General features: G+C 37.8%; 1 protein-coding gene, 1 long non-coding RNA gene and 1 other non-coding gene across 3 annotated transcripts; 1 reads left to right on the forward strand and 2 right to left on the reverse strand.

Moving 5' to 3' along the window:
* Positions 1–1,111: 1,111 nt before the first annotated feature.
* LOC120069326 (non-classical arabinogalactan protein 31) lies at positions 1,112–2,231 on the reverse strand. Its single transcript, XM_039021060.2, has 2 exons — positions 1,745–2,231; positions 1,112–1,560 (listed from the first exon to the last, which is right to left on the reverse strand). The coding sequence occupies exons 1-2, from the start codon at positions 2,163–2,165 to the stop codon at positions 1,256–1,258; spliced, it is 726 nt and encodes a 241-aa protein (XP_038876988.1). The 5' UTR covers positions 2,166–2,231; the 3' UTR covers positions 1,112–1,255.
* Positions 2,232–11,316: 9,085 nt separating this feature from the next.
* On the forward strand, positions 11,317–11,423 carry LOC150034630 (small nucleolar RNA R71). Its single transcript, XR_016531632.1, has one exon. It is a non-coding gene; the product is annotated as a small nucleolar RNA R71 (small nucleolar RNA).
* A 1,430-nt stretch (positions 11,424–12,853) lies between these two features.
* LOC150034631 (uncharacterized) lies at positions 12,854–15,202 on the reverse strand. Its single transcript, XR_016531132.1, has 3 exons — positions 14,614–15,202; positions 14,447–14,510; positions 12,854–13,509 (listed from the first exon to the last, which is right to left on the reverse strand). It is a non-coding gene; the product is annotated as an uncharacterized LOC150034631 (long non-coding RNA).
* Positions 15,203–18,762: the final 3,560 nt, after the last annotated feature.

Genomic DNA, 18,762 nt, shown 5'->3' on the forward strand with positions numbered 1-18,762 from the left:
TATTAAATAGGTTTTTGAAATAGTAGTTAATAATAGTTGGAAACATCAACTATTATAATGGAATCCTAAAAATAGAGTGGTCTATAATAACTCACTCCACTCACTTGAAGTTAGGGTCAAAAGCCTCCTTAATTTCTTCATTATTATTTTGAACAATATTATTATTATTACTATCATTTAATCAAGAGTAAATTGCATAAATTATCCCTAAAATATTGTGGTAATTGTAATTATACCTTCAAACTATCAATTATAAAAATTGAGCACTTAAACTCATAAAATATTAAAATTGGACTGTCAAACTTACATAATTGTAGAAATTATAACAATTATATAAATTTAAGGATTCAATTTTTATTATTTGACAATTACTACGATTATTGTATGTTTGAGAATTCAATTTTAACACTTATGATTTATTGAGTTTAAAAGTTCAATTTTTACAATAAAAATTTAAAAGTATAATTACAACTATCATCATATAGTTTTTGCAATTTGGCATTTAACCAATTTTTGAAAAATATATATATATATTAGAGAGACTAAGTTAAAAATTGAGTTATACTGCTAGTGTTTATTGAAGAGATTAATAAAGAATAATAAACTAATTAAAAGTCAACCGATTTTATAAACTATTTTTTCTTTAAAATCCTAAGAAATTCAAATTTAGTAGTAAAAATTGAGGTATTTTTTTTTACTATTTTCAAATAAAAAAAATGAACCAACTTATTTACCAATATAACAAAATGTCTCTATCTATTAGTGATGGACTACGATAGACATATTTAATATATTTATACATATTTATCGACTTTATCATTTAAAATAATTGTCTTTTTCTTTTTAGAAATTAAAGTAGAACAAAGTTGAGCTAATTTGTTACTAAGTAGTCCTTAATCTTGTTAATAATAATACATTTTGTTTGGAGTAAAGAAAAATTACAATCAATCATTTTACAAAATATCTTTTGAGTATACTATAAGATAAATTCAGACAATATAATTAAATTGGAACTTGTTGTAATCGGAATGGATTGGTTAAGGCTGATATGTGTTTATGTAAACTATTTCTTAAAAAGAAAAAAATAGTCAATTGAAAAGGCACGACGAAATAGAACAAAAACTCGACTCCATAGAAACGATTCATAATAACAACAATGTCACAATAACCTAGAAAACTGCAGGAATCCAAAGGCATATCATATCAATACAAAACCCCAAATATTACTAAACTACCCCCGTTCTCCGATCTACTTTCAACGACCGCAGGTGGGCTCAAAAGCCAATGGCCCAACATTGTAAAGCACAACCGGCTTCTTCTCGTCGTCCGTGAATGCTCTCGCCGGCTTCAACTCCGCTCCGTCCTCTCCGCCATTCAGTTTCGACGCCTTACTGCAACTACTATCCGGCGACTTCACCAGATAGACCTTGCACCGGTGGAATGCGTAGCTCGTCACATTCTTCGGCGCCGCTAGCCGGAAGTACCCGTTCTTGTCGCTGGTGGCGGTTTCCACCGTCGGAGCGTACTTAGTGTTCTTGCATGACAGTTTTACTGTAGCCCCTGCAAGAAAACAGAACAATAAAGGCCATTCCGAGCACTGGGCAACAAATAAAAAAATACCCATTTCCATTTTACACCACTAGCGTCCGCTTTTTTGAATAATTTGAAAAATTACCGCTAAAGTTTATGTGGGTTTACGGTGAATATAACGATCTTGGAGTAAAAATGCGATCTTGGAACTTACCGGAAAGGGGTTTAGCTCCGAGAAGGGTATCGACGCCGGGGTACTTGCAAGACTTGCAATAAACAACGCCTTGGACTTCAACGAAACTTCTTGGGACGTAAGTGGACGGTTTAGATGGTGGAACCGGTGAGGGAACCGGAGAGGGAACCGGGGCGTAGTGAGCCGTAGGGGGAGATGGGTAAACAGGGGAAGGAGCAGGGGAATGAGGATGGTGGTGGGAAATCGGAGACGGGCTCGGCGCATGGTGGCGGTGGTGGCGGTGGTGGTGGAAGCTTGGAGTTGGGGCAGCTACTGGGTGGTGGCCGCCGTGGTGACTTGGTGCCGGAGCAGGGGTGCCGTGATATGCGGCGGTTTGGAAGGCATTAATGCTGCAGCAGAGGAGAAGAACAAGGAAAGAAGCATTGGCAGTAACAGAAGCCATTTGGTAATGATATGAGGTTAGAATATTGAAACTTTGGCCTCAAGGGGGATTTTTATACATACAACAATGGCTGATGGTTAATTCAATGATATGATCTAAAAATAATAAATAATAAGGGAAAAAGCTTTTTTTAATTTAAGTTTATATTGCATAATTCAGTAAAAATTGAATAGTCAGTGTTCCTAGATGACTGTGCCACCCGTTTTAACTTTTGTTTTGAACATTTCTATTACCATAATACACATTTCCTTATTTTCAGAAAAGAGAAAATATTTTCTTCCCTCTAGCCTTCAAGAGGAATACTTAGAAAGTCCGTGCAATTCTGAAAATTTTCTTAGAGCACTATCTCAATTTATTATATGTCATGTTAATCCACCTTTATATATAAGGTGAGATCCACTTGGGGCTATTTGGAACGTTGAAATGATATAATTTTGATGTCTGTATTTAAATATGCAAAGTTATTATGTATGAGTTGATATGTATGTGTTTAGGTATGCAGAGTTGTTATGTCTAAATTTATATATCTGTGTTTTGATGTACAGAGTTGTTATGTCTGAATTCATATGTCTGTGTTTGCAAAGTTGTTATGTCTGAGTTTATATGTCTATGTTTGAGTGTGTAGAGTTGTTATGTCAATGCTATCTAGTTCAATTTTCGTACTCTATAATAATTTGTCTGTATGAACACTACTTTTTTAAAAATCTTATAATCCAATTATTGTATCCATCCTATTTGGAATAAGACATCGATTGCATTTTCTTTATTCTTTCCAATCTCAAGATATGGTATACAGTTCAATTTATATTAAAATAATTAAAACTGATTATATATTGAAATTTATTAAGACTAAGTAATATATTATATTTATTAATTAATTAAGTTATATTTTTATTGTTCAATCTTAAAATAAAAATCTCACACCTTTGCAGATAAATTAGGTAACTTCAATATTAAGAAAGCATGTAAACATTAAAAATAAATGAAGACAATGCAAATACTCATTAAAAAAAATTAAAAAAATTAATAACACCAAAAAATGTCAAACAATTTGTGTAATATATCCATTGTATAAGTAACATACCAAAATTAATAACACCAAAAAATATAACTGGAATGGAATATGGGGGAATACAAAAGAAGTAACATACCAGTCTCAAACTAATTGAATATTTCGTATCAGTTTTGGGCCGCATAACAAAATAATAAAAAGAAGTTAGAAAAAATCTAGAAATCCATATAATATAGGAAGAGAACTAGTTCGAATAGAGAAGTACCTATGTTAATTCTATGAAATACGATATGGATAGAGTCAACGGGTTGTCAGAACAAAACACAATGAGGCACGCTACCACCTACCAAACAACAAAAAGTTAGAAGCTTAATAATATGAAAATAACATAACCAAACATTAGAAAGTAGAGAAAGAGAAACCGAAGTTAAACAACTCACTGGATTGACAAAATAAATCTTGGACAGTGGAGACTCTCATCAAATAGAGAAGGACCGATGTTATTATATAGGAAAAGTGAAGGGAGAGAGGTGCTTGTTGAACATTAATAACAACCCCAACAAATATTTTTTAAAAAAAAGTGTGACCAAACTCAGAATATTAAGTTTACATCATGAATGAACTCAAATCCAAATAATAAATTGGTTAAGTCATTAATGAAGTGGTTAAATGGGTAGTGAAAATACGCAAGTGGAATAAAATCAGCAAACAATCAAAACAGTCTTTACTAAAATTGGTGGGCAATTTAATAAATGAGGTAACTAATAATGCATAATATTGAAAACGTGCAAAATACACGAGTATGATCGAGTATGTTTAAGCATGATCGAGTATGATCAACCATGATCGGTATGATCGACCATGATCGAGTATGTTCAAGCATGATCGAGTATGAACGATCGAGTATGATCAAGCATGATCGAGTATGTTCAAGTACTGAGATGATATACGATACACCGAAGAAAAATGACGGTGAGATACGAAACACGTTCCGAAAACGGGCTCACAAACAATTAAAATCGGTGAGATAGGATAATGGGTCTCCAAACACCAGATGATATACCATCTTATGTTGGGCCCCCAAACAACCCCAAATCTACAAAAATTTATGAGAACAAGGCGCAACGGGCTCTCCCTCCCTTCCTAGTCACTAAGTTGTGCTACAACTTGATCAAAGGCATAAATTGTCACTGCCACTCCAACCTAGCATTTACTCGCTACGCTATATAAACAAAGGAAGTGTAGTATTATAAAATTCTCGTGCTCCTCATTCTCCTACACATAAAAAATAAATTTTTTAATAATCTTCTTTTTTGAAAAAAAAATAAATTGCCACGTGGTAGCTTTCAATTGGATGTAGTAGAAGACTGCATAATAGATTGGTACCGCCAATGTTTTTCTTAAAGAATACAAATTTGTGAATTTTTATTTGGACCTTTTCTACCATCTGAAATCAGCGTAACCTTGATTGTGTTTAATACGACTAATAAGATCAAGATGCATGTAGATCTTATCCAATAGATGTGAGAGATAGTTGAAGAGATGAAAACTCGATCTTCTTAGAGAAGTTTGGGTTTGTTTCAAACTCAACTGCCTTTTTATTTATTCTGGCAAATTACGACAAGAAATCAATACTTTTTCGACGCCTAAAATCGTCCAAAAATAGCTAAAAAGTTGTTCGAGAGATCATCTTCGACGTCATTAGCGTCGTTAGGAGAATAGTCCGAAAATCCCCGTCGTGAGTTAATCTCTCGATACATGCAACCTTAGCATGCGAACTTCCAGCGCTTAATATATGTCATTAGGAGATAGAGACTCCCAATGATGGCAAGAAACCGTCAAGAGTGAATATTTCTCTTGACAATGTATTGTACCATCAGGAGTTTGATTCATAAACTGAATTGTCTTTTTGCATTTCCATTATTGCCTTTTGTTTTTTTTTTAAAAAAAAAATTGATCTCAATAACCTTAACTTTAGAACATAATAAGTAAGCAAATCAAAAGTTTATAAATTCAAATCAAACAATGTTTACATATATGAATAAATACACAAATTCTTCATTACATAGAAAAAAGAAAAGTATTCTAAATGTTTACATATATTATATAGTGGTCCACAAAAAAATATATCTTGAGAAACATATAGGAAAAAGTTTGATTGACATGTGTTATGAGCTTATGACTCCAAAAGGCACCTCCAAAGCATCAAATTTACTTACAATTCAATTAAGTTGAGACAGTATAGCACATTATTATATAGATTAAACGTATAAAAAAACTCTCAACCCAACCCACACAACATTCAAACTTCGAAAAGCAACCAAATTTGTCATTTATATTGTTGTTACATATGAGAGAGGTAGGTGTGTACTAGAGAATAATTGATATTTACATATATAGAAAGTACAAGAGAAGTGTGTTTACATATAACTTAGGACTTCAAAAGGTACCTTCAAAGTATCAAATTTACCTACAATATAATTAAATTGAGACATTAGAGCACATTATATTATTAAAGATTAAACAAGCTCAAATCATTAACATTTCATACTCATCCCTCCATGAACACACGAAAACAACAAACTTGCACTTAGTAACAATTCAAGCCACTTCAATGAATCCTACAACCAATTCTAAGACATCAAACAAGTCCAAATCACACTACAATAAATACTACTTTTTATAGATTTTGAAGATAGGTTTTTTTTTTTTTTTTTTTTTTAAATAAGCTATAAAAAAAAGTACGGAAAAAAAATGGAGGAAGTGGGAAAAAGGGGGAAGAAGCGGAAAAATTTTGGGAAAAAATGGCGAACCATTTTTTTCAATCTCAAGGCTCTCTCTTCTCTTCTTCTCTCTAAGCCAATTGTCTTTCTCTTCTCCTTCTTTTGCTACCCTCTAGATTTACAAATCTCTAGTGTGGAGGGTGATGAAGTACGAGAAAAATTCATTTTCCTTTCTCTTTCACCTTCAGACCAATGCCACACATTCTCTTCCAAACAACAACAATAACCAACACATTTACCACAATTCTTCTTTTCAAAACCCTAATCATCAAAATGTTGTCATCACTGTCACAACGCTTATTGACCATCCTCCCCTCTCCTCCTCAGCCCTCTCCGTTTGAAGAATTGATGGCCACCATTGGATCTCTACACCTGCTCAAATCCTCGTTAATCCCACCCAGTTCTCTTACTTCGTTTGGACTAAAATAACATTTCAAGTCCTGATACATCTTAGGGTTGTCGGGATGAATCGAAAATAAGAAACTATGAGCCTCTAACAACACTCATTCTTAATATCATTATCTGCTGGCAAGCACAAACGTCCCTGATAGAGGAGATCACCTTCCGCTGATATCGAGAATTCGCCATCCTGGCCTGACTCCACCTTACGAACTCTATCCTTCAGATAAAGGACACATCGTTGCGCATCATTAATTTTCTGCTTTAAACTCGGTCGCACTGACAACTGCGCTAACTCTGTCGTGACCTTCCCTATTGCCACTGCAATTTCTACCCAGTCCAACTCCTTGCACAAATGAGTCTGTCTAGTAATGAGGGCTGTTGAATGAGCCATCTTTCTACTTAGGGCATCTGCCATTACATTTGCCTTTCTTGGGTGGTACAAAATTTTGCAGTCATAATTCTTCACCAGCTCTAACCACCTTCTTTACCTCATGTTCAACTCCTTCTGAGTGAAAAAGTACTTTAAACTCTTGTGGTCGATGAAGATCTGTATCTTCTCTCCATATAAGTAGTGCCTCCAGATCTTGAGAGTGAAAACCGCTGCTGCTAATTCCAAGTCGTGTGTGGGATAATTCTGTTCATGCTTCTTTAACTGACGGGAAGCGTAAGCAACTACTCGGTCCTGCTGCATCAATACGCATCCCAACCCCTTCTTAGATGCGTCACTGTAAATGACAAAACCACCTGATCCATCTGGTACTATAAGAACTGGAGCTGAAACCAACCTCTGGTTGAGATCTTGGAAACTGATCTCACAAGCCTCATTCCAAACGAAAGGGGCTCCCTTCCGGGTCAACTAAGTCAATAGGGTGGCTATGCGAGAGAAGTCCTTTACAAATCGTCTAAAGTAGCCTGCTAGCCCCAAGAATCTGCACACCTCACAGACTGTGGTTAGACGAGCCCAACTCGTAACTGCCTCAATCTTTGCAAGATCCACGAGACTCCTTCCTTCGATACTACATGCCCTAGAAAGGACATCTGCCTCAATCAAAACTCAAATTTAGAAAACTTAGCATACAACTTATTGGCCCTCAACGTCTCCAAAACTTTCCGCAAATGCTCCTCATTTGGACCTCTGTCTTGGAATAAACCAAGATGTCATCAATAGAAACAATCACAAAGGTGTTAAGGAATTCCTTGAATACCCTATTCATCAGATCCATGAACACTGATGGGGCATCTTTCAGACTGAACGACATCACTATGAACTCATAATGCTCATACCTCGAACGAAAAGCTATCTTGGGTATGTCACTATCCTTTATTCTCAACTGATGGTATCCTGACCGAAGATCAATCTTTGAGAACACCATAGCTCCCTACAACTGGTCGAACAAGTCATCAATCCTGGGGAGTGGATATTTTTTTTTTACAGTCATCTTGTTCAGCTCTCTGTAATCAATGCACAGACGTAATGATCTATCCTTCTTTTTCACAAACAAAATGGGTGCACCCCATGGTGACACATTAGGGCGTATGAAACCCTTGTCCAACAACTCCTGCAACTGGACCTTAAGTTCCCTCAACTCTACTGATGCCATCCTGTATGGAGCCTTCGAAATAGGGGTTGTGTCTGGCTCTAATTCAATAGCAAAATCTATTCTCGCTGCGGGGGTAGTCCGGGAAGATCTTCTGGAAAGACGTCTAGAAAATCTCTCACTACTGCCTCTGAAGCCAAGGTGACTTCAGCCTCTCTAGTGTCAACCACACTGACCATAAAGCCTCAGGCTCCTTGATTAAATAGTCTATTGACCTTCAATGCTGAAATCACTTTGGGTAGGATTGCGGTCCCAACCCCTTTAAATTTAAAACTGGCTCCTGTGGGAAGGTTAAAGACGACTTCCTTATGAGAGAAATCTATGCTGGCATGATTTGCAACTAACCAATCCATGCTCAGTATCACACAAATTCACGCATATCTAGAATTATCAAGGTCACATATAATGCATGATTTGTTATGTCTACCTGACATGCCTTTATCTTTTTAGTAGCTAACATGATCTCTCCTGATGGAGTGGAAATAGACAGTGCAAAGAGCAAAGGTTCTGACTCGAACATGGTATGCTTTACAAATATGGAGGATATAAACGACTGCGAAGAGCCAGAGTCAAACAAAACTAAAGTATGGTGCCCCAAAATGGTAAGCGTACCTGTCACAACTGTGCCTGACTTCTCGGTCTCGCGTCGAGTGGTAGAAAACATTCTACCCTGCTGCTGATGAAGACTCGGGCCTCCCTGAAACAAGCTTATGGGCTGGCCTCTGAGTTTAGGCACGTTCCTCCTTGGGCATTTCTCTGACATATGCTCCTTCTAACCACATCGAAAACAAACCCAGAGCCGGCTAGGCAATGTCCCTAGTGTCGTCTACCACAAGTAGTACAGATCGACTTATTTTCCTTGACAGTCATAACTTGAGAGCCTTGTTGTCCCCACTGACGTGGAGCATTAACTGTGTTTTGGTTCCTTTGCTGATGCTCAGGAGCCCTTGGCTCAGCCTTCCTTTTCTGACCTGTAGAGGTTCCAATCCCGAGCGACTTCCTGTACTCTTCTCCCACTTGGGAGTCAGTATCAATCCTCATGGCGACCCGCAGTGCCGCAACATATGTCTTAAGGTACAAGGCATGTACCATATCTCGCAGTCCGCTCCTCAGACTCTAGATGAATCTCTCTGTCCTCGCTACCTCGGTGGCTACTAGTTCAGAAGCAAATTGGGACAGCTTATCAAATTCTTGCTATCTACCGACATAACTCCCTGTTTCAAGTTCAAGAACTCTGTCTGCTTGTGTACTGGGTGTTGGACGAAAAATACTTCTCATAAAAATGCTCTTTGAACTGCTCCCAGGTTGCAAGTTCCCTACCAATATCAATCATTTTCTCTGCTAAACGCCACCAAATTTATGCGTTGCCAGTAAGCATGAAAACTGCACATTAGAGCTTGTGCTCTTTCAGGCACCTCAGAAAATGAAAAATCGTCTCAATTGATGACAACCACATCTCTGCTTTAGTGGGATCCCCCAACGATCCATCAAAGAAGCGAGGGTCAAACTTCTTGAAATCCCTCAAATGCTTAGCCTCAAGAGACAGGCCCTGCATGTCTCTATTCTATGGTCGGGTCTGCTGCAACTGCTCAGGTGGCACCTGTTCCTTCTGAGCCTGGTTCTAGGCAGTCTGCCCTGCCATCGTGTTACGGATCAATTCCTACAGTCTTTCTATTAGGGAGGATGCAACGGCTTCACTAATTCTTGCTTTCATTACCTTCTCATCAACTTGGGTCATAGGTGGATTCAGAGCTGTCGGGACAGTTTGATTACTCTCGGCTCCCTCTTCCTACACCTGTGGAAGGGGGGAGATCCTGAACTCGTGGATGTTGCACTTGGGGGTCCTGAACCCCTCCTCTAACAGTCTTTCTTGCTCTAAGTTTAGGTGCCATGTCCTGTCATGAACTCATAAATTAGCTCTTTACCTTTGGGTCTTTCTTAGAAAACATGCTACTAAAACATTACATCACTAATCTCATATATGTACTGAAAACTTTAATTAGTAGGACATACTTAGTGATGACAAGGAATCCATTACTGGGCCACAGGGGCTACCTAGACTTATGTAGTAAGTCAGTCTTCAGAACCCAAAACATGGGCTCTGATACCAACTGTAACGACCCGACCCTCTAGGACTCAAGTTAGGTCGTTACTAAACACATGCCTGCATGGAACTTAAAACGACACCCATTTTATAGTGAAATAAATGCTAAATAAATAAGTTAAACTCAAAAGACTTTCATTAAATTCAGATATAAAAAACCGACTATAGGGTACCCATAAATCATAAAGTATAATAAATAGGTCTGAACGCAAATCTTAATAGTAAGTTTCAAATATCAAATTGAAAGTTGAAAAACATGGAAAGAAATCTAAATATCATGAGTGGAAGCATAAAACTGGTCCTGGTAGCTTGATCACGAATTTCGCTTGTCAATCGTCGGTGCATCTCTACCTTTACCTGAAACAACAACATGAGAAAGGATGAGTATAAAATACTCAGTAAGTAACCCCATTACTAGGGTCAGGCTAAACATCTATGTCCTCTAGATGCCTAGCTCTGGTGGAAACATATAAACTTCTCTAGTCCACATGGGACACATACATATATGAAAAACTTATTTTTATCCTACTATAGTTAAATATGCCTACTACCTCTGGTAAGTCTCGTAGGACCCACAACCTTTTATGAATCCCAAAGGAAACACAATCTCTGGTGGATCCTAAAGGAAACCATCACCTCTAGTGAATCCTGAAGAAAACAGAACCTCTGGTGAATCTTGAAGGAAACCAATCTTTAGTGAATCCCGAAGGATACATGATGCGTTATTTTATGCAGTGAAAATATGGAATGAAATGCGGTGATGGAATTGCATTGAGTAACAAGTTTTCTCAGTGGAATCCAAATATAAACCCCATTGAGTTTCCTGGTAAGTTCAGGGTCGAATTCAAGGACTTGGGAAAACAGTATGCGGTGGTAATTTTCAGGAAGGCATTCCTCCATCGAATGAGCGTCTCCTCAAATGACACAACTTGCGGTCGTTTGAGCAATTGCGTTGACCTGCCCTTTCTTCGCTCCCATGCTGTTAATTGCGATGCCTTGTATCAAACTCATCATCGCAGTCATTTGATTCTGTAGGGATGCGATGGCCCCGTTGTTTGCGTCACTATCTTTAATTCTTAATCTTTGATCATTTTCATGTCAATCCTCGTGATTTTTGCAAATGCGATCAAGTATACTCTTTGCTTTCTCATATGTTTTGTCAAGCAGACCACCAGCTACTGTCGCATTGGTAGTGGTCTGCGAAGCAAGGTTCAGTCCTTAGTAAAAAATCTCCATCTGCAGGCAGTCTGGTAAGCCATTATGTAGACAGTCTCTTACCAGCCGCTTAAACCTCACCCAAGCATCGCTGAGCGATTCGTCATTTTCTTGTTCAAAATTAGTTATTAATTTCCTTGTCCTGGCATTCTCGGTAAGTGGGAAGTATTTCTTCATGAATTTTTCGACAACTTGTTCCCACTAAGTTATCTCTCCTGGTTCGAGAGAATATGCCCATTTTCTTGCCTCATCGCATAAAGAAAATGGAAACAGAGTTAGTCAAACTTCTTTGGTAGAGATATTCGGGAACACAAAAATGTTGCAGATTTCTATGAAGCTCCGGAGGTGGGCGTGCGGGTCTTCGCCACGCCTCCCTCCAAACTGCCCAGCAGCCTGGATCATCTGCAACATTACCGGCTTCATTTCAAATCTCGATCCATCTAACGCTGGCCTCATGATTCCTAGAGAGAAATCATAGAGGTTGGGCGACGCATAGTCCCGAATGGGACTATTGCAGTCATTCGCTAGAAGGATGGGATTGGCCATTATATTGTTAGCGTTTGTGACCCTTTCTTCCAGTTGTTCCGCCATTTTTGGGGTTATGTCTTGTTGTTAGCGGTTGTCTCTTAGTCTTTGTCGAAATGTTCTCTCAATCTTTGAGTCATAATTCGCTAGAGATTGAGAGCTGCAAAGAAATCAGAAAAATTACCGTTAGCACACTGATTTGCCGAAGTCCTCGACAACGGCGCCAAAAACTTAATGCGTTATTTATGCAGTGAAAATATGGAATGAAATGCGGTGATGAAATTGTGTTGAGCAACAAGTTTTCTCAGTGGAATCCAAGTATAAACCCCATTGAGTTTCCTGGTAAGTCCAGGGTCGAACTCAGGGACTTGGGAAAACGGTATGTGGTGGTAATTTTCAGGAAAACTTTGCAGTAACTGGTAACTCAAATAGTTGGTTGGTTTGTTGTTTGCGATAATGAAAATAAACAAATGCAGCAGAGTTTCGAAAAGAGTTGATAAAACGGAAGATGCGATGAGTATGCGGTGAACGGGTTGAGAAGGGTTCGACTAACACTTCCTAGGATGCGTTCATGCTATGCGACCATACAACACACATACAATAGTAAACCATCTCTCGGTGTGAATGCTATGGCTTCTAATGCTAGAACGCATGCGATATATGCGATAAGTCTATAGAACCTAACATAAGCCTCTATTCTTATCCATGCGATGAAAAAATGACACACACACAAATAAGGCGACCACATAATATCATAACCTATCTCTAGGGTGCATGCGATGTAGATTGGCAAACAGAGCTTATCTCTAAGTCTCTATCTCTTATTTATGCAGATCTAATCTTGCTTTCTCGAGTCTAGATTCTAACCTAGCTCTCTCAAGTCTTAGGTTCTTTCTTCAAACTCTCTCTCGAGTAGCTCTAAAGGGGTGTGGGGCATAGCATAAAACAAGATAATCGCATTCGATGAAGATCCTAGGTCATGTTAGCTTAGTTCTTCTTAACCCATTCGATAAATTTAGCTACTCATACGTGCTAAGAGAGTGAACAGATGTAGAATAAGAACTTCCATTGTATAAATATAAAGTTGAAATATACAATAATAATGCAAGAAGAGAATAAAGAATCTAGTAGCAATCTCTTGCTTCCCAGGCTTTTACACTATCTTTTCTACTCTTGTTCAAAAGATAGTCTCGCTCTCATGAGAGTCGGCCCGCTCTCTGCTTTCTACGCCTCTGGATTCTCTCTCGAGTTGCTCTGTTCGATCTTCCAGCGTCTCTTCTCTTCTCTCACTCAAACTATGGACAAGGGTAAAATATGAACTGGCTGAACCCCTTTTCTGAAGGTTGCCTTCGGTTTTTATAAAGCTTCGGGGTGAAAGACGGCTTTTCTCTTATGATTGCACAGATGGGATGACTTTAATTCTCTGACTGATAAGCCGAATATTTGTCACCGAAAAGCTTAGTGTACTTGTTATCGTTAGCGATTTGTCAACTTAATTCGGATTCGACCGGCATTAGCTTTCTGTCCTATCATGATTAATTATGTCTTTCACCTAGATGCACCCACCAAGTTGCGTCGGCTCTATGCAGCAATCCTTCTTGAGCAGATATTTGCGAGCACAAATCACCGTAAAGCCTTGCGGTAACGCTGCGCTCGACCGTTGATTTCTTATGATCGCGCTTTTCGCCTTGCGTCAACGCATATTCTGCATAAAAATACAAAAATTAATTGTTTCTATGCGATGAACGCATGCGACCGCAATGTTATGAACTTAATACTTTTGAACGCAATCTAACATATTTTATCAACGCAAACCTTCATTGTTTAATAACTTAGCACTGTAATAACATGCATTTTTATCCGTTATTAATACACAACCTCTAGTGAATCCCGAAGGATAACACCACCTCTAGTGAATCCCGAAGGAAACACAACCTCTGGTGAATCCCGAAGGATAACACTACCTCTAGTGAATCCCAAAGGAAACATAACACCTAGTGGGCATCTAACTAATCAACGAGGACACTATCACAATCTCAACATCACAAGTATCACAACATGGTTCTATAACATACATATACACCTCAACATCATGGCTCTATAACATACATATATGCCTCAACATCCTCATATCAAATACAAACGCATGGAATCAAATATCATCTCATGCAAAGCATTCAAGTATCTACGTGCACAAATAAATCTTTCAGATCCTCATACAAGAATATACATCGGTTATACTATACTATCCGTCTATCATGCTATCGTTCTGTCATAATATCCATCTATCATGCTAGCATATACATCTAGTGTTTGGCTCGGGCAGTTTCAGTAGTAAGATTACTTACCTCGATAACAAGTCTAATAAAAAGTAATCCACACCCTCCTTTAACTTAGTAAAATTCTTGAATCACACTCTGAATCAATAATCAAAATTAAGTTTGACATTTAAGACTAAATTTCAAATACGAAAATACCTCAAACTCCGCAAAACAACTTACCCAAAATGTGTGCTGATCCAGAAATTTGTTCTAAGCTTAGCACAGAGATACTAATCTATTTATAACCTATAATTAGGAATTTGACATCAAACTTTCAGCATTTTAAACCATTCCAAAAAGTTCCAATTTCACAATACTCACCAACCACGTGTCCAATATTCCCAAAATAAATCCTGAAATCTGTTGGATAGTGGTTTTTGACACCCTGAAACCTCAATATAAGATTAAAACATAGCGAGTGTCAATAAAATTAAACCAAAATCAAATGGGTATCCAAGATTTTCCAAGAAAGTCCACAAAACTCTTACCCAAGACCCAAAATCCGGTAGAAACTCTTGGCAGTGGTGGTCTCGACTGAAGAGACGTCGATGACGACAGTTGAGCACGACGTTCAAAGCACGATCGATGATCGGGTGACTTCGGATCTGGTTCGAATTTAGATAGATAGCAGAGAGAGATGGTTTGAATATGGTTTGGTTCTAGCCGCTGGTAGAGGTCAGAGGAAGGTTGGGGGCGGCTTGGTTGGGCTCACAAACGACCGGGCTTCAGATCTAAGCGGACGAGCGGCTGGAGACTCACGAACAGCGTGGGCAACGCATGCTCGCAGCTGGGGCCTTCAGATTTGACACGTGGCTGGGCTGGAGTAGATGGTCGCGGCAGGCGGACGAGGGCGAGCGGCGCACTACTTTGGATGGATGTGGGCTGTCTAAGGCGTTGATCGGGAGTGGCACGACGTCGACCGGCTGGCGAGATCCAGTGCGAGTGAACCAGCGGGCTTCACGGCTGAAAACGCGATCAAACTGACGACGGCGCTGAGCGACTGAGGCTGGGGCGGCGAGGGTTTTCACGAGGGGGGGCATGCGTGAGGGAGAAGAAAAGGGTTTTGTTTTATATAATAATAATAATAATAATAATAATATAACTTAAAAGGAAATAAAATAAACTTTTTATTTTATTCTCTTCTTTATTCTACTTTATTTTATTAATTTTTTTTCTTCCCAAAATGAAATTAATTCTACTATTAATTTCCAAATTGAATAATTTCAATGTTAATAATTAAATTCCCGTAATTACACTTAAAGTCCAAAAATTCTAAAAATGCGCTCAATTAATAAAAATTACCGAAATTATATTAATAATAAAAATTCGGGGTGTTACATTATTCCCACCTTAAAGAACTTTCGTCCTCGAAAGTTCATTCTTGAAAAAGCTCCAGGTACTAGGCCCTCATATCATCCTCTAGCTCCTAAGTAGACTCCTTGAACTGGTGATTCTGCCACAGGACTTTCACAAATGCAATCTCCCTGCAGCGCAATGTCTTTACCTCTCTGGCGAGAATCTCTACAGGTTTCTCCTCGTAGCTCAAGTTGTCATTCAATTGCAAGGGCTCAAAGTCAACTACATGGGATAGGTCTGTCACATACTTTCTCAACATCGAAACATGGAAGACATTATGAACTGAAGACAGTGCTGGAGGCAATGCCAAATGGTATGGGGCCAATTCGTTCCAAGACCTCAAAAGGTCTAATGAATCTCGGACTCAACTTCCCTTTCCTACAAAACCTCAAAATACCTTTCGTAGGTGGCACTTTTAAAAACACTTTAACACCAGTCTCAAATTCTAGGTCTTTACATCTCACATCAGCATAACTCTTCTGTCTGCTCTAAGCTGTTTCCATACGAACCCTAATCTTCTATATTGCCCCATTCATGGTCTGCACTAGTTTAGGTCCTAGCAATTTCCTCTCTCCTACCTCATCCCAACACACAGGAGACCTGCAACTCTTTCCATATAGGGCCTCAAATGGTGACATCCCAATAGTGGACTGGTAGCTATTATTATAAGAAAACTCCATCAAATGCAAATGAGCATCCCAGCTTCCTGAAAACTCTATGGCACAGGTATGCAACATATCTTCTAATAACTGATTTAATCGCTATGTCTGCCCATCAGTTTGTAAGTGAAAAGTTGTACTGAAATCCAATCGGGTCCCTAAAACTACTTGAAGACTCTTCTAGAAGTTAGACATGAAATGAGGGTCTCTATCCGACACAATGGACATAGGCACTCCGTGCAATCTCACCACCTCCTTCATGTAATATTTGTGCCCACTTATTTACTGAAAATGTGGACTTTCCAGGTACAAAATGTGCTAATTTTGTAAGTCTGTCTACCACAACCCATACAGTAAAATCTTTGACTGTCCGTGGCAACCCCACGATGAAGTCCATAGACACATGCTCCCACTTCCATTATGGCACACTCAATGGCTATAGCAAGTCTGTTGGTTTCTGCCTCGAGGCTTTCACCTGTTGGCACACCAAGCACTTACTGATGAACTAAAAATCTCTTTTTTCATATCATTCGACCAATAATAACGTTTCAAGTCCTGATACATCTTGGTGCTACTGGGATGAATTGAAAATAAGGAACTGTGAGCCTCTTAAACGACTCATCCTTAATATTATTATCTGCTGGCACATACAAACTTCCTTTAAACGTAAACATACAGATTACATGCTCAAGCATACAGATTGGTGCTGTCGATATCCCTCCTTTATCCTTATACTACAGACCATTTAGATTATTACTTAAGGTATGATCCACTTGTATGTCTCACATACATGCTCAAGTTTACATAAAATAACTACGGATCTTAGTTTATTGGATATGAGTAAATGCAAATAAAATAATATTTATTTTATTAATAAAAATGTGTATAAACTACAAGACTACGGGAGAATTAGGGCACCAATCCGAACAAAGTCATCATATTGAAATAGTCAGTTTTAACAGTAAATGGCGTTATAAAGAAAAGTGACTATTTTGTGGCCCAATCTTATGCAAACATCTTTTGCATAGGATGCCCCCACTCACATATCTCCACATGAACGATTTTGGAATCACATTGTTTGTATTAAATACAAAGCGGGCCACATCCATAGTGTCCTCAGGATAAAGTACCCAACCCTATCCTTATACTTATAGATTGTTTTAGATATTCGAACTTAATCTACTTTTATGTCTTTATATAAAGTTCAAGTATTCATGTTATAGCCAAGAGTTCGTTAGTTTATTGGATTTAGGCTTTTACTAAGTACATTACACACCTTCAATAACAATTCTATTGAATAAACCTCAATAACATTTTTATTGCAAATAGAATATGTTTAATGTTTACAAACAGCGAGTTTTAGGACATACAACCTAACACTTGGCATTGATTTCTGTCAATTTATTTTTGCAATGAAAACATGATGAACAAGATTTAGAAAACTGAAAGTAGATGCTCTTAGTTAGTTCCTGTTAGGCAAATATTTGGTTCATTCTCTTTTGTCCTCTATTCCATTTTATATCTCATTTACTTCTTGTTTTTCTCTCATTTTATCCATTTCATATGTTGGGTTTTTCCCCATTCCTTCTTTGTTTCTAGTGCGATTGGATCCGATTTTGCATTCCCATTTAGTTCCAAATATGTGAAATAATGCTCAGATTCTGCTAATTTTCTTATAGGTTGTCTAAGTAAGGTAATTCCATACTTCTCTTCTGCTAATCATATGCATTTACAGTACCGATTTAATTATTTCAGTTGTTGCTCAAATATAAGTACGTAAAGGTCTAACCTTTTTCTCTTTTTCTTATTCGCACAAAAAGTCTCATTCACCATGTCTTTCACTCTTTTTTCATTCTTTCTCTTAAAGCATTTCCCCCCAACCTTTTCCTTCCGTTTTTTTCTTGTCATTTGCTTGGGTGTTGAAAGTTCTCGCCCCCAAAATTTATTTTACTACTCATCTCTGTACACATCATTTCTGAAAGTATGGCTGCAAAATTTTGGCTTTAAACTCTTCTTTTCTATTTGTTCATTCCCTGTCTTTATATTTTTTAGTTATAATTTTTTTCAACCCTTTAATGGTTTTCTTTTAGGAGGTTGTTGTAGGTGGTTTTGTTTTTCCTTTAATTTTGGGAAGGTAAAGAGTTATTCAGACCATGGATCTATGCTTAGGAAGATTTTTGGCCAATTTTTTTGTTTAATTATAGTCTTGAATCTTCCACACATAAATCTAAAATTTCTACTGAATTAGAGTTTTTTTAATATTTATTCAGCTAAAGAGATTCATCTAAGTGAATTAAAGAGCTTCCATATGTTATTTACGACACAATTCGAGGTAAGTTAAAAAAGTTGTTTTTGGTTATTTGTTACAACATTACTCTTTATTGAGTTTTTGGGATAAAAGGCAGTGAAAGCATTGAATTTCTTCCATTGCTTCACAAGTTTTGGTGCAACTCGCAAGTGTTACTTGATATTTAGATAGGAAAGGAAATATTTAGTATCAACAGGCATTTTGAGTTGTATTTTTTGTTGTTACTATGCACTTCACGATCGCCATACATACACTATATTTTTAAGTATCATGAGAACCTTAAACATTCAACATTTGCAACTCTATTATATGAA

Source organism: Benincasa hispida, chromosome 8 (genome assembly GCF_027475165.1).
Source record: "Benincasa hispida cultivar pf3 chromosome 8, pf3_genome.v1.1, whole genome shotgun sequence".
Lineage (NCBI taxonomy): Eukaryota > Viridiplantae > Streptophyta > Magnoliopsida > Cucurbitales > Cucurbitaceae > Benincasa > Benincasa hispida.

Coding starts and splice junctions, on each gene's coding strand:
- LOC120069326 (XM_039021060.2), bottom strand. CDS start 2,165: ATGGCTTCTGTTACTGCCAATGCTTCTTTCCTTGTTCTTCTCCTCTGC. Junction 1,561..1,744: donor CGGAGCTAAACCCCTTTCCG/GTAAGTTCCAAG, acceptor GTTTTCTTGCAG/GGGCTACAGTAAAACTGTCA.